Below are 15746 nucleotides of genomic sequence, written 5' to 3'. Positions count from 1 at the left end.
TAGAGCCCTTTACAGCACAAGCTAAATACCTTCAACTTACTCTTTCTCTCAATATTCAGAAATATTGGGACACAGCTACTTGAACCTTACTGCAATCACATCAATATATTAAATTATACCTATATGTAAATTACATTGCATTTAAATCTAATATAGTAATATTCACCAATATACTTTTAAGTATGAAACTTGTCTTTAATAACTTAAAATATCTGACTTGAAAAAGTGTATATTTGAGGAAATTTTCCAATAACCTAATGCATTTTCTCTTCATATTATACATTAGCGATGATCTTCTTATCAGCTAGAATTTTTCAATGGAGTAAAGAGAATGCAGGAAATCCTTCTCTGGCAGTTTTTTTCAGTCTTAAACTGTATTTGAATGTATATTTTAAACTATTTAATAAAAAGCTGCTGACCAGTATTAGAGGCCTTGTTAAAAAAAGTCATGTTTCCTGTGCCCTCAAATACAAGGATTAATATAGAACATATAAAGAAAATATACAACTGATGAGGGAGACTTGGTTTGTGATTTTCTTATTGCTGACTAACACATACGCATGACAGGAGCAAAAGGGACTGGATAGGTTTCATGTAGACTTTTAAAGAAAATAGTCAAAGCAGTCTTGGTAACTTACGGAGTTTTTCAATATTTGGCAGCAAAGAACTCCAAGTTTGCAAGTATTCTGCTCTAAACCCATCCATTGAAAACAGGATAAGTGGTGGCAGATCAAACCTACAGGAAAATATGAGTTTGTCATTGTAAAGGAGTTTGGAGAGTTGGTGACTTGTTAAGATCTTTAATAACACCATAAATTCTGTGTGAGATAAATAAATAGTTCAATTTTGAGAGCAAATACATAGTCCTCCTGAAAAAAAATCATGGACAAATAAAACACAAGTAAACACAGTAACACGGCATATATAGAATATAGCAGTAGTATTTGCAGAATAAACCACACTATATATTGAACCTAGGAAACATATAGAATATATTTTTGTAGAACAAAATGCAGTATATATAGAAACTAGGAAAACAAATTGGATTTTGTTAATATTTTTATTACAAATACAAATAAATACCTATGCTGCCGACTAGCATCCAAATACAATCCCAGAGTACAGAACAGCCAAAGTACCTCTGTACATAGTAACAGTTTGAACTCTGTCTTTCGTCTCTCAGTGCATCTTAAAAAACCTCTCAAGGCAGCTGCACAAGGACTGTAAAATTAGAGCAATCACCCAGCAAGTGGTTTGGGTCACTTGGCCTCAGTGCTGAGAAACTCAATGTCTTTGCAACACCAGGTTCGTGCTGAGCCCGTACCTTACCACATCACTAAGCAGTCCATGTTCTTTGTAGATTATATCTTTCGAGTTTCCCAGCTCTTATGGTGCTGGAGAAAAGTTCTTTGCCTCAAGGCCCCTGACAGACTGAACTCAAAGCTACAAAAGAAACACAGCATCTACTGATGTGCTGAGGGTGAGACTTCACATACAGAAACAAGGATAAAAGCCTCAGATCTGAGTTCCTACTGTAGCTATGAGTAAACAGGCACAAACTGCAGCTGATCTCCAGAACAGTGTCGAAATACTTGTTATAAAAATTCTAACTAGGAGGTGCTAGCTGTGAAAATAAACCTTGAAGTTATTAAATATCCTTTCTATTAACCAACCTAAAAGGACTCCTAAAGAAAAATGCATTAGCAGTTATAAAGTGCTGGTGCTATAGCATCTTTTTTCATAACATCAAGTGACAAAATCAGTAGGATTAAGGCATCTAGTTCTACAAATTTAGTCTTTTTGTTAAACACCTTTATAGATTCTTCAGTCTTCTCAGAAACATATAAAGAAACATAAAAATTGTAAACATGCCATCAAATTAAAAATGTAGCTTGAAGTAGGCTTCACTACACGCAGTATCTATAATAAACCCAAATATGTGTAATTTATAGGAATGGTTTGCTAAATAAGTCTGGAAAATATTGGGAGAGAAAATAATTAATAAAACTCATTTTCTGATAACTGACTCCAAACCACTTCTTGAATACTTAGAGTGATAACTATTAAAAAAAATGTATGTATCCACATAAAAAAGTAATCACCACCCCCATTCTTTTCTCATTCACAGTGGTCTTTCCAAAGCATGGAAGTATACTGGCACTTTGTATAAAACTAGTTTGTATAAAACAGCTTCCTGATTGGAATCTGAAATTAAACAGAGCTTTATATAGCAATGCAGTTAACAGCAATTAAAGAAGCCCATCTCCACTAGTTTCTGAGCTTTAGCCTATGAAACTGTGTTAACTCAGCAAGTTATTTGTTAACTGAAAAAATATATTGTTATACCTATGTTGGGAGATGCAAGCAGGGACCCCTGAAGAGGCCACAATAGTAAAGGTATTATTATGATTATAACTAAACTAAATTGGCAGTACAATAGATAGAAAAAATGGATAACATCACAAATACCATAATTGAACTAGAAAATAATCAATTTTTCTTTGAGAACAACTTTTAAAACTGTGTTTCTGCCTAGCCTCTACCTGTGATTCTGCAATACTGCTCAAATAGCAAAATATCTAGTGGTCGGCATTGCAATGACCATGTTCTATCATTTGCAGATATACGGCTACTTTCATAGCTTCCTTTTTATCACACCTTTCTTCCCACAGATGATTCAAGTAAAAAACCCCTGTTACTTAGATAAAGAACTGCAATCACAGATTCTAACAGTTATTATAGCTTGCATAGGACGATTTCCCTGAATTGTCACAGATAATAGAAAGTAGACTATGAACAATTTGTGACACATGAACCTTGAGATAACTCTAACAATTTTTCCAGGTCTTTGCATACTGACTTTCAATCTGAACTCCTGTACTCTGCTCTAATCTGTAAATGATAAATGAATGTGCAACAAAATGACAAAGGTTTCAGAAAGCAAAAACATCGCTATCCACAAACTGCTTCTGTAGAATATTCCTTAGGGCAGGAACTTTATTCTCAGTAAATATGAAAACCTCATGAAGACCTACTTCAGGCCACTGGGGTATTTCTGACCATCACCATTTTATTTGCTAAGAAGACAAAATTATTTTATCCTACCCAGCTGGACACTGAGGAGTTTCAAGTGATACACATGGTTCTTCTACCCAAGGTATTTCACCTAAAAGGACAAAAGGAAATACTGAGTCAGCATTTAAAAACCCCACACAAATAACAAAGGAGCTTCCTGGTTGATCTTTCTGGAGCTCTTCCTGGTACTTTTTCTGCTTCAATACAGAATTATAGAAAGGTATGGTTAAAGAGACCTTCAGAAATCATTTAGTGCAAGCTATTAGGCCCTCAAACCCTGGAAAGTATAATGGTTAAACATGTAAGTGATAAATAAAGCACGTGTACTACACAGACAAGGAAACAAACAAAATGAGTACGAAATCCCTGTGAAATCTTAGCCCAAGTTGTATCTGGTTTTAAATGGAAAACATTTAAACTGTACCCTGTCCACACTGGATTACTGTCTTCTTTTTTTGCAGATACCATTTACACATTTAGACATGATTGCCAGGGCTCCCTTTAGTTTTTTGTTGGTGTTGTTGTTGGTGGTGGTGGTGGTGGTGGTTTTTTAAGTGAAAAGAGCCAAAACTGCTTCAATCTTTCCTTGTTGACCATGGCTTCCAAATTTCAATAGATTCTTTCTGTTCTCCTTTTGAATATTCTCCACCTGTTTCATAGCTATACTCATTTATGATGAAATTTGCCCATCTCTTTGGAAGAAATAAGGGAGGTCAATGAGAGAAGAAAGAAGGAAAGCATCCAAGGGAAAAAATATAAAGAAAAGAGAAGACAGTAGCTCTTGAAGTTCACAGCTCACCACAGAAAGCTTCTATCCCAGCAACAAGCCAAAGGCAAGGATGTACAGTGACCTCAACTAGGTCAGCTCAATCAATTTAGCACCTAGTCAAACTCCTAATCGCTTTTAGCTTTAATTACATTTAGGTGACAAATACAATTTTGCAGGAGTTGCCTTAAATCTCTGTCACCTCACAACATAAAGGAACTCCGATAACACATACCATGTTTTATGCCCTTGGTATACTCCTCAAGTCTCATTCCTGTAATCCAGTTTTCATAGAATCATAGAATAATTTGGGTTGGAAGGCACCTTCAAAGGTCATCTAGTCCAACCACCTGCAATGATCAGGGACATCTTCAACTAGATCAGGTTGCTCAGAGACCTGTCCAGCCTGGCCTTGAATGTCTCTGGGGATGGAGCATCTGCCACCTCACTGGGCAACCTGTGCCAGTGTTTTACCACCCTCAGTTTTACCAATGCTATTCTTTATGTGTTTAGCCAAAATCTGTATGAAACAATCAGCCATGAACAAAAATATTCAGAAATAAGTAAAAAAATAAGAAATTCAATCTGAAAATTAATTTCTAATAAAAAGGATGGGAAAATTTAAATCAGGGGGTGATTACTACAATATGTACTTTGGGTTGCATGAAATTTGAAGCAGGTAACATGTCTCCATCTATTTTTGAAAAAAAACAAAAACAAAACCACAAAAACCCCACATTGAATGTACTACTGCAATGTTCAAAACCTTCTGTCTTTCTTATAAATGACACACATTCATACTGATCTCCAGTCAAAAATACCAAAAGCTTCACTTCAGAAATCTTAATTTTTTCCAAAACGTCACTGTAAGACTTCATCTTGATAAACAAGTGCATCTACTTCTATATTTGCCACATTTGCCCATCTATTTATTTCACATTACAATATATATATAAATCTTTTTGACTTTTGATTTACCTTTGCAAACACTGTTGTAGTTTACACAGCAGTCTTTCTCCTGTAAGCAGTCATCAGAACAAGAGCAGTAACTTCCAGGTATCCGTGTTTCACCACAACGGAAATTAGTGCACCTCCAAGATCGGGCTGAAAATTGGAAGAAAAATATTGTGATTCGCATCACAGAACCTTGTGTAAACTTTGTGTGGAAATCCCCCAAATGGGTTATAAAAAAAAAAAAACAAATGGGTTTTGTTAAACTATAATTTAAATGTCCTGCTTCACTGGCTTTAGAACTTTTATCTGAAAGGAAAACTCAAGATTTTATTTAACACGTAACGCCTATTTCTGCGGCCACTGAATGATAATGGAGTCATAGAATTATTTATTTTAAAAAGGTGTTCCCAAAGTCACCTTGTTCAATGCTTTCCACACTTCCTGAAGATCTGGAAAGCAAAACAAAACAAAACAAAACAAACAAACATCCACAAACAAACAAACAAACAAAACCTCTTTCTCTTACAGAAGAGCAAGAAAAGGATCCATTTTCTTCTCTTTGTCTTCTGTAAGAGAAAGAGAAGAAAAAGGATCCTTTTCTTGCTCTTGTACACGATTCTCAGCAGACAGGGAAGAAAAAGTGATAAGGATGGAGAAAAATCCGAGCAGCTGCCAGAAGAGCAGAGAGAGGAACCAGTGAGGAGTGTGGCCTCGGCGTCGGGCCAGCTGGGTCCCCTGGCAGACGGGTCCCCCCCTCCAGCTCCAGACCCCGCTGAGTGCTGCGTGGGGCTGAGAGTGCCCTGGCCGGAGCCACCCCCTCATTTTCAAAAGCAGAAGAGGTGCTGGCACAGCGGCAGTGTTTCAGGGCCCTGGTCACAGATAACCTACAACTTTTGCTCACGCTCATCCACAGCTTTATCTGGACCAGGAAATACGCATGGCAAAGGCTTTGGTTATGCATGGGTGCCTCAGCAACTCCACACCACCACATCCTTCCCTCGCTGAGGGGACATAACTTCCATATATATGCGTAAATACAATAATTTATCCTTTTCCTATTAATATCATGTGAAAAATAAACCCAAGCCCAAACGGAAAACCAGCAATCATTGCCTGTATGGGAACATACTTGGCTCCAGGCAGGTGTCCTCGTAGTCCCAGCAGCAGTCCTGCCGCTCAGCGCAGCCACTGTCGCACCGGCAGCCGGGCACCTCTTTCCTGAACTGCTCGTTGCATTTGTGCCTGCAGCTGACTGAAAAGAGAAGGGAGCCAGTCTGAGTGCTTGAAAAGAGGCCAGTTAAATGGATCATGGACACAAGCTGCAGGGAGAAATGTGCAGAATAATTTCTAAAATCTGTTTCCTGAGTCATTTTCCAATGCGCTCACTAGCACAAGGGTCAGCAAGGTGAAACAAAAACCACAGGAACTCCTCTGGACGTTGAAGGTCCTGGTGGTTGACTGGGCTGTGCTTGCTCAGACCCTGTGTCAGGGCTGTTTCTGCAGCAGGTCTCGTGTTGGAAATGGAGACACTCAGTTCTTCACCACAGTTCTGACACCTTAGTGCAAGGAGAAGGGAGAGCCTTGGCTCTCCCAAGGATACCTGAGGACACCCTGGGACAATCCCAAATCTCCAAACATCACCCACAGCTCCACACTAGCCAGGATGAGCCTTGTGTCTGCATTCTCTGTACGGCAGAAATACTGCTTGAACCACTCTGAGCACCTACATTTCCAGCTTTCTTGTCCACTCACACTGTTATGACTAGAACAGGTATAACTACTCAGATTTGCTGGTGCATTTTGTTACAGTTGCCAAAAAGTTCATGCTTTTGCAGGATGCACTGCCTACAAAATTCAGGCTTTAATATACACTGTACAGAAATTATGTAGAGTTAAACTTATTTTTTCAAGCTAGCCAGTTTGTTTCACATGTAGAAAGTTCTCATGTTGCACCTTGAGCTTTAAGTACTTACATCAACAACTATTGTTCAATGCAAGAAAGCTTTGCAAGTAATTAGAATAGCAAGCAATATATTCAATGACCATAAATGGATCTGTCAAAAGTACAGATGGAAAGAAGTAATTGAGGGTTAAGTGTTTTATGACTGGAGTCTGTTCTGTCAAGAAAGACCTATGATTTTTCACAATTGTACATAAACATTTGAACAGTTTTTCTGTGCTTTTTCAACTGGTTTATAGTATTTAATTTAATTTTTCCTCTATCCATTTGCTTTTGAACAACTCAAAGTTGTTCAGATGATCTACCTGATTTAAAATGATACAGAATATAGCATGGTGAGCCTAAGTCAAAACAATTATAAACCTTTTCCTCTGTCTGTAATGGAATTGTTCATACCCTTCATAATATGCAGTCCATGTTTCTATTTTCTTTACAATATTTATGTAACTGTGTAAGGTCAGGAATTTAGTATTTCATTAACATTTCTTTTGAATAGTCACTACAATTACAGGAGCTATAAGGAAATTTACCTTGAGTGTATAAACAGATTCAATCGCACTATTACCAGATGGAAAGTCTGTGCTGATTTTTAAACATACAGAATGGCAGCTCCTCCTGACTCCTTTCCAGGCCCCTTCTCCAGACACCACAGCCCATATCACCCATCTTGACCACAACTCCTTTTGCTCCTGAACAGCAACACCCTTGCCCATTGCCGTCATAGCAAATGCAACTGCACAAAGTTGCGTCCTGCTCCAGGCTGAGGCTTCCCCGCCCACTCCACAATGTAATACCATGTGTCGTGAACTCATCTGTCCCAATCAGGTCTGGTTATTAAAGTAGTAAATAAAGTTAGGCAGTCCTTCATTAGGGTTGCTCTGTAACACCTGCAGTCAGAGGCACCAAAATGCTAAAATGCTCATTGGGTGCCATTTTTCACTTATCACAACTACAACCAAGTTCCTCAGGTGAATGTCAGTGAAAACTAAAGTTGTAGGTATCTAGATATTTTACACAGAAAGTTGCAATACATCATGGACATCATCAAAAAGCAGTTATAGTTACATCTTATCCTATTTGCTAGGCTCAGAGTATTGAAAGATCTCAGAAGGAGCTAAGACTTGATAAGTAGAGAAACAAGTTCAATATGTGTTGACTAGGAAGAAATAAACTGTACTTCCTTGAACTCATCCAGTATGAGATTACTATTGTCTTGATTCTACAGGAAGGGTTTTATTTAATTTACTATGTGGTATGTTTGTTCTCATCTGGCTTGACTCCATGATCACAGAATGCTGCTTTGTTTCTCTAACTAAAAAACAACATCCCACCAAATCAAAGCATTATCTCCTTTCTACCATAGCTTTACAGAAATTGACGTTTTCAGAGACAATCATGATCAGTTTTAACATTAGGCACCTGAATTATGCCAAATGTACCCAAAGCGTAAGTCCTGAAGATGGTCCAATATCTCTTCTACAAAACATAGTGCTTAGATAATTGAAGGGTATTATATGTAAAAGATAAGTCCTAAGTATTATTAAAGTAATATTAAACAAAAAAAAAAAAATCCAAACTTCTTGTGAACTAGGTTTAACACTCTGGAAAGAGAAGCAAAGTTTTTCAAGTATAGATTGTCAGTGTACGGTTTTAATACAATCCAACTTGAAAACTTTATTTTCACAGGTGTTAAGTTTTCACAGAGCATTTACATTATGCTATAAAAGAGCCCCTGCTGAAGGCCTCTACCAGATTTTGCTTCAGTGGTAATTATGCTGGAAGTATCATAAACATACCTTGCTCCTGGTTTCCACGCTTCAGTCCTAGTCCTAAACCTAGTCCCAGGGATACAATCACCAAAGCACACAGCAGAACCTGTCACATAGACACAGGAAAATTAAAGTTCACAATTGTGATAAACTGTTATGTTTCTTGGAAATGAACAGTGTGATTATTATTTCTGCTTCTTGTGAACTAATCATTTATCTGGACTTGTTTATAAAAAAATTGGACACATGCTGAACCTGAAGATAGGAGAGGCACAAGAATGATAATCTTGTGAACTGCTTACAAGCCAACACCTTAATACCACACTTTTAACCTATGGCCCGTCCCATGTTGTAATCAGGAAAGTCTTTGCTGGGGAAAAGACAGTAGGAATTATTATAATCAACATATTTACCTATTTTGCAAATTCTTAATCTGTGTAAAGAAAAGGAAATTATTTTTATTTAGCTTCTGTAATGGAAAAAAAAAAACCAGCTTCTTTCTGAAATGCTCACAGAGATTTCTTAAGAGCCTCAGCTGAATGGAGGCTGCAAGTGCCACATTTTCATCCACATGCCAGTTTCTCATAACAAGTCTCCCCAGTAACGAGGTTAGAGAAATTGAAAAGAGACAACCAGCCCAAGGAAACCTCATAACAGAAAGCAGCATAATGTTTGGGAGATGGGGAAGCGCTGAGGGGGCCTCTATCAGTTTAACAGACACTTGAGATGAATGCCAATGTACACTGACTGAAAGGCAGAGTGAAAAGTGAACAGCCCTCTCAGAGTATTTCATCGTGTATGTGCTTTCCTCTTCACTAAGGCAATGATGGGAAATAAAGTGCATATCACAGAAAAATCACCATAAACCAGCCCAGTTTACTTCCCATCTTTGCCTCAGAGCCTTCTCTTGTCTCCTACCATCTCCAGAACCCACCAGACACTAACATATACTAAGATTCAAAATAAAGTAGAAAGAAGAGACACTTATGCTCATACTAAGTATTACTGTAATGGAGCCTCTTAACTGAGACTACAGCAATAATAAGCTGAGAAAAACTGTACATGTGAGTAGGATATAACCAAGTGCACATAAGCCATCTTGTTACTCTTCACTCATCCCTGCTCACAAAAACACCCCACTCTCTTTGTTATTTCCATGCGCTGCCCGGTTCTCAGGCATGGGTGCACAATTTGGCCATGCAGCAGCTCCACACGGGGACACATTCTAAGCACACATTATTTCTTCCTATCATACACCACGAAGATCCAGGCGCACAAGCCAGGAAGTCAGGAGCATGGCACACTCCAACCAGCCCTCTGACAGGGACAACCAGAAGACTGAACTGTGGGTCTGGCACGGCACATATCTCTTCCTCTGGACACAGACAGTCGGAGGGGCTCCCTCCACACCGCACACTTTGTCCTCCTACTGTTATCCTCCGTGCAACTGCACTCAAGTGTGCTCTTTATCCCTGGCTGCCCACCCTCTCCAGCCTCACGTCAATGATTTTTTTCTTAAGCAACACCAAAAACCAGCAACACCAAAGCTACTCTCTTCACACTTTATTTTCTTTCTGCTGCTCACTCCCTGGGTTTTGTGCAGCAGAAATACCCCAGAAGCGGGAATGGAAATGGAATTCGTGAACGAGCTGGCTAAGAGAGACAGACAGATGGGATAGGTGTGTTTAGAAATATTGCCAAAAGTGGCAGAAATGGTAAAGATCCTCGAAAATACATCCCAGATGTGAAGGCAGAAATTTACTCTTACATCCAGCCAGCAAGGACTGAGAGTCAGAGGTGGATTTGGGCTAGAACAGAGGCCGCTCTTGCTGGGCAGGGAGGATAATGCTGCCAGGGTAACATCACAGGTTTCCCTGAGTACAGATCAACCCGATCACTAGGGCATGCACTTTTCACCTTAAAGTTCACTATGGTTTTACTCTCCATTTTCGTTAAAACTCATATTTGTAACTGAAATAAATAGATGATACTAAATTGAAATTACACCTCTTACAGCAGCAAACATTCCCACTGCTGCAAGCAATGAGAGCTGAAGTAAAACGCAAAACCCATAGCAGGCGTACAGATGAGATGCTGCATTTATTATAGCATTTACACAAAGACCCTTCATTTTGTGGCATTCATCCTTAGGGTGAAATAACATTGGTAGCATCTATTCAAACCGTCAGACTTTCCACAGCTAACTTCTATGTCTAAATTCAGGACTATGGCTACTTATCCATAAAAAAAGTTGTTCCTGATGCATATACTCTGTTCTCTGGAGGACTTACTGGACCGTGTGACTACTATTCATGAGTACGCAATTCTCTGCCTAAGTTTTCAGAAAACGTTGCCAAGGAAGTACTTCATGCATATAGTTTATCAAAGACATATAGAAATGGTGTAGAATATTAACAGTTTACACCTTCAAAACTTAGATTTTGGTTTTGTTTGTTTGTTTGTTTGTTTCATATGGGTGAGCATTTGAAGACAAGCACATTTGGAATAATTATAATAGTTGTTTAAGGATACTTAAATTTCTCACTTTATTCTTCCAAACATGTCTGGAAAGTATAATTTTCCTTCCTTCATAGTTAAGTATTTTTCCCACATTGTTTCTGATTCATTTATTTTTACTGAAGCCTTAAGTAAAAAATGCCTGTTCTCTTGTCTTCTCTTCTTTTTTTTTTCCCTCAATTTCCAATATTTCCCTCATATTTTATGCAACCTTTGCACAATGCAGCATTAAGTAGTAAGTTGTATTATGTGCATTGTTCTGATGACATAGAGCTGAAGAGTATCATAATTTGATTATGCAGCATTAAGGAGTAAGTTGTATTATGTGCATTGTTCTGATGACATAGAGCTGAGGAGTATCATAATTTGATTATTTTTTTCATAGGGCCGTTCTCAAAATTAAGTTTTGAGTTTTTCAAAAATCAGTACCTGTCATTTTCTCCAAATTCCTATTTACAGATGCAAGAGCTTGTGCAAGCATTTACACTTACATATATATACACTCATATAAAGTTGCTTTTGTGGTCACAAACATAAGCTTAAAACTCTATATTGTCTACAATAAAAGATTTTTAAAACTTAACAAAACCCTTAAGCAATAGTATTTAAAAGGCAGCTGCATGACTCTTAAAGCCCTGGGCAAAAGGAAAAGAATTGACACATTTGATACGTGGTACTGACAATATTGTAGGAAACGGTTCGTTAGTCTTTTCCCATGCCTTGCTTCCGGAGTATTTGTCACCAACACCTTGCCTACCTGCTCTGTTTTGTTAATGACAAGTGCAAAGATAAAAAAGTAAGCAAAAAGTAACTGCGGCTGCTTTGGCTACAAACACATCCGTTTCAAACAAATGTATAAAATAAAGCGTTGAAGCTTTGTCTTAGCTGTGCAAAAGAACTATGAGGTATCATTGTAAAGCAAAAAGTGCAGTCAACTGTCGGAAAAAAAAGCGACTTTGCTTGATAAGTACCACGCGAACTTTAGAAATCTGCCAGTGAAGTTAGTGCATTCATGCTGTAAAACTTAAGCACTAGTTACCAAGCTACCCCGAAGGATTATATTAATGCAACGAAGCTTCTAAAACTTTTGCAGATTTGAGAGTTGTTAAACCAGCAGCCCTGAAGAACAGCACCTACTTACAGCACAGATAGCTTTGTATTTCAGGAGTGTTTTTTTCTTCACAAAATCTGTTGGTTTTAAAGACGCCTCATCCAAATATCCTTTTTCATGGTTGATGATATCGTCCTGAAGCTCCATTTTGCCAAGATCTGCCTCTTGGCTGTGCATACGCTGCGTTCCTCAGCCGAGTTAGCTGCAACTAAGACACTACTCCTGCCTCCACGTGTATACGTACTTTGTTCATAGGGGTTTTATGAGATCTCAGCTTTTGCATCAGTAATAGGTTTGCAGGATGCCAAAGTAAGCAGGAAACTGACACGAAAAGGTCAAAGGCTGATAAACATTATCTGTGTACAGAGAACCTTTCTCTCACATTTCAAGATAAGGATGGCATTAGATAAACTCTTAACGGGAGATTAGGAGTAATACGTTGCTAAGCAATAAAATGCAAAAATGACACAAATTCAAGTACTCAGCTATTTGGTTAAAAGCTTGTCATCCAGAGTATTTGTTATCTTCAAAGAAAGTGTTAAATATGTTAAATACAATGAATATGAAAGTAGACAGTTTCTTAACTCCTGCTTTGTGTCATGCCTATGTTTACAGGTCCCCTCCCTTTTTAAGCACCAAAGGATTCCTCACATTTCGTTTCAATGCACCTTTCTCACATACTTCTTTCAGCTTGTTACATTTTTTTCAGTAGTGATAGATGTACTCATTAGAAACAAAAGGTATACAGCCAAAAAAAAATCAGTAAAAACATAAAAAAGTTTTGTTCAAGTGCAATTTGAAATCTATTTGGTTTTCAATTTGGTGGTTAATGTAAAGGGTTGTTTGTTAGGAAAATGTACTTTCAGAGCCTACTAAGGCTGTTCAAACGTTGATCCGATTCTAAAGTTGAGCACCCCATCAGCTGTAATTTATAATACATATATTCATAATATTAATTATTATTTTTTAAAAGCCAAAGCTGGTATGAATAAAATTAACTACACTGCAGCCCAAAACAGTACAATCTCTACACCTTATTCTATACCATTTGTGTCATGCTCATGTCCCACGTTATCCAATACATCCCCATTTATCAACCACTCACCCCAAACATCTTTTGATATACAGGAAGACATCATTCCTTTAATCTATGGGCCACCCCTTAACATGTCTGATGGGTTCACTTCTTCCAAAATCTGGGTTCCATCTGTTACAGTGGTTGCTCAGGACAAGAGAGACAGTGTGTTGTGTGGAGTTATTCACTACCAAAACCTATTCAGGTTGTGTCCCACTTGCAGGGCTTCTTGCAAGGCTTGTTCTCTGTTCTGATGGTTCCTATAACTATGCTATAGCACTTCCTATAACACTTAACTCAAACAACAGGCTACAACAATTTAAAATTATATCCATTACAATCTCCAAGTCTCGTCCCTTTGAACCAGGCTATATAGTTTAATATTGCAATGAACTCTTTCCCTTGCCCATGCTCCAGCACAAACTTACACATCGGCTCCCATCCTTCAGGGGAGCACCGGCTCCAGTGTGGACCTGTCCACAGACACAGACACTTTGGGGTGTATCTGCTCCATCCAGCATGGACTTGCAGGTCACAGTCCCTTCAGCTGAACAGCATGTCCACTTCAGCAGTACAGGAACAGAAGCAACACCCTAGCCATACACCAGCCCAGGCACGTGGCCAGTGCTGTTATCAAAAAGTTACCAGGCACAGCAAAGCAAGATGATAAGCATGACAGCAAACAGCAAACAGCAAAAATCACTACACTCTAACATGCAACAAAGCAAGCAAGTCCCATGGCAAGTGTAGGAGCCTGCCTGTTAATACCTAAACAGCTGTTGCAGCTATAAATCCGGCCTGGCACATTCCAATCAAATCTGTCGTTATCTTGAACACCCCTGGCACTGTAGTGGGTGCCAAAAATCACTGGTGTGGGTTAACCCTGGTAGGCAGCTCAGCTCCACACAGCCCCATTGACCCAAGGGAGAGAAAACTCATAGGTTGAGATAAAGGCAGTTTTATAGGTAAAGCAAAAGCCATGTGCATAAGCAAAACAAAACCACAAATTCATTCAGTACTTCCCATGGGCAGGCAGTTTTTCAGTCACTTCCAGGAAAGCTGGGCTCCATCACGTGTAACTGGTACTTGGGAGACAAACACCATCACTCTGAACGTCACGCCCTTCCTCCTATTTTCCTCCAAGGTTTTATTGCTGAGCACAATGCCATATGATGTGGGGTATCCCTTGGGGCAGTTGGAGTCAGCTGTCCCAGATGTGCCCCATTCCAACCCCTTGTGCAGCCCCAGCCTGCTCGCACAGAAGGCCATGAGGCTGTGCAAGCACTGCTCAGCGATAGCTAAACCAGGGGGGTGTTATGAACAGTTTTCAGTACAAATCAAAACCACCGCCCCATACTAGTTACTGTGAAGAAAACTAATTCTATCCCAGGCAAAACCAATACATAAATTTACAGAAGTAGCAAATTTGACCTTTGGGAGTGCAGGCACTTAGTGTAGGCACTCAACGTGAATTTTTGCTCCTATTGATATAAAAGAAAATAATATAGCAAATGGAACCGTATGTGATCTTATTTATTTGATTTTGCTACTTTTTCCTAATCATTGCTCTAATCTCACAAACACTACTGCCCATATGATTAATTTCTATGAAATATCTGACTGAAAAAAAAAAATATATAGAACTTCGTGAACACTGACCAAGAACCAAGATTTTTAAATGCCCTTTTTGAGGGCATTTAAAAATACCTTTTTTCATCCCTACCAAAAGACAATTTCCACAAAAAAAAAAGCAATCCATATGATCAATACCTAAGAGTAAAGAAAACAACAGGGAAGAAGGAAATAACTATCAATTATCCTTTCTGTTCTTACTGCATGGTAAATTTAAGTGATCGCTCTGTGTATAGTCTGACACTATACAAATGCAGGGCTAGGGTACAGACAAACCCATTCGCCTGTAGTCAAATTGCAGTCCTCAGTCCATCTGGCACTTCCAGAAGTGGGAAGATGGTTTTTAAGAACACAGGCAGGGCATTTCTGCCATATACATGTTAGAAAGCACTTGGGGAAATAGGAAGAGACATTTCTGAATAGTCAGTTCCTGTCGTTTTAAGCTACTAGTAAAAAGCTGCTGAAAGTTTTCTAAGGCCATCAAGAACTAGACAGGCCTTAACATACCATCAGTTAAAAGACACCTTTGTACTCATTTGCCATACATCTTCTAAGATGAATGGCACTCAGGAAAAAAACCTCAAAGCTTAACCATTTTTTCTCATAAATGTTTATCATCCTTAAACAAATGGTCATTTCAGTGAAGGTTTTTCAACAGAGTAACATGACATTTACAGTAATTTTGAAAAGTGCATTTCCTTTTTTGTCTCTGGATGAAGAGGGTCATTTCTTCCTCATGCAAATGCTGGTTTTCTTCCTTGTTACATGATGCTTATGGTTTTGTGTTACCTAATCCACAGAGTTTGGCAGGGCTTTGTGACCTGGCAGACACACCTAGGTGCAATCTCAGCGTGCAAGATCTGTACTGTTCCTCCACTTGGACATTT

The 15746-nt window shown here is 38.7% G+C and overlaps 1 protein-coding gene across 1 annotated transcript in view; it reads right to left on the bottom strand.

Moving 5' to 3' along the window:
- ENPP3 (ectonucleotide pyrophosphatase/phosphodiesterase 3) overlaps nucleotides 1-12299 on the bottom strand; it is a gene marked incomplete at both ends in the record, with an annotated part of 38527 nt that extends 26228 nt beyond the window's left edge. The window contains 6 exons of the mRNA XM_080341425.1: nucleotides 639-736; nucleotides 3106-3166; nucleotides 4820-4945; nucleotides 5925-6047; nucleotides 8552-8630; nucleotides 12183-12299. Of these exons, the coding sequence (XP_080197551.1) occupies nucleotides 639-736; nucleotides 3106-3166; nucleotides 4820-4945; nucleotides 5925-6047; nucleotides 8552-8630; nucleotides 12183-12299 (604 nt within the window). The remainder of the gene's footprint in view (nucleotides 1-638; nucleotides 737-3105; nucleotides 3167-4819; nucleotides 4946-5924; nucleotides 6048-8551; nucleotides 8631-12182) is intronic.
- Between the last annotated feature and the right edge of the window lie 3447 nt (nucleotides 12300-15746).

Source organism: Nesoenas mayeri (genome assembly GCF_963082525.1).
Source record: "Nesoenas mayeri genome assembly, chromosome: 3".
NCBI classification, from domain to species: domain Eukaryota; kingdom Metazoa; phylum Chordata; class Aves; order Columbiformes; family Columbidae; genus Nesoenas; species Nesoenas mayeri.
This window is presented reverse-complemented; position numbering and strand designations above follow the sequence as displayed.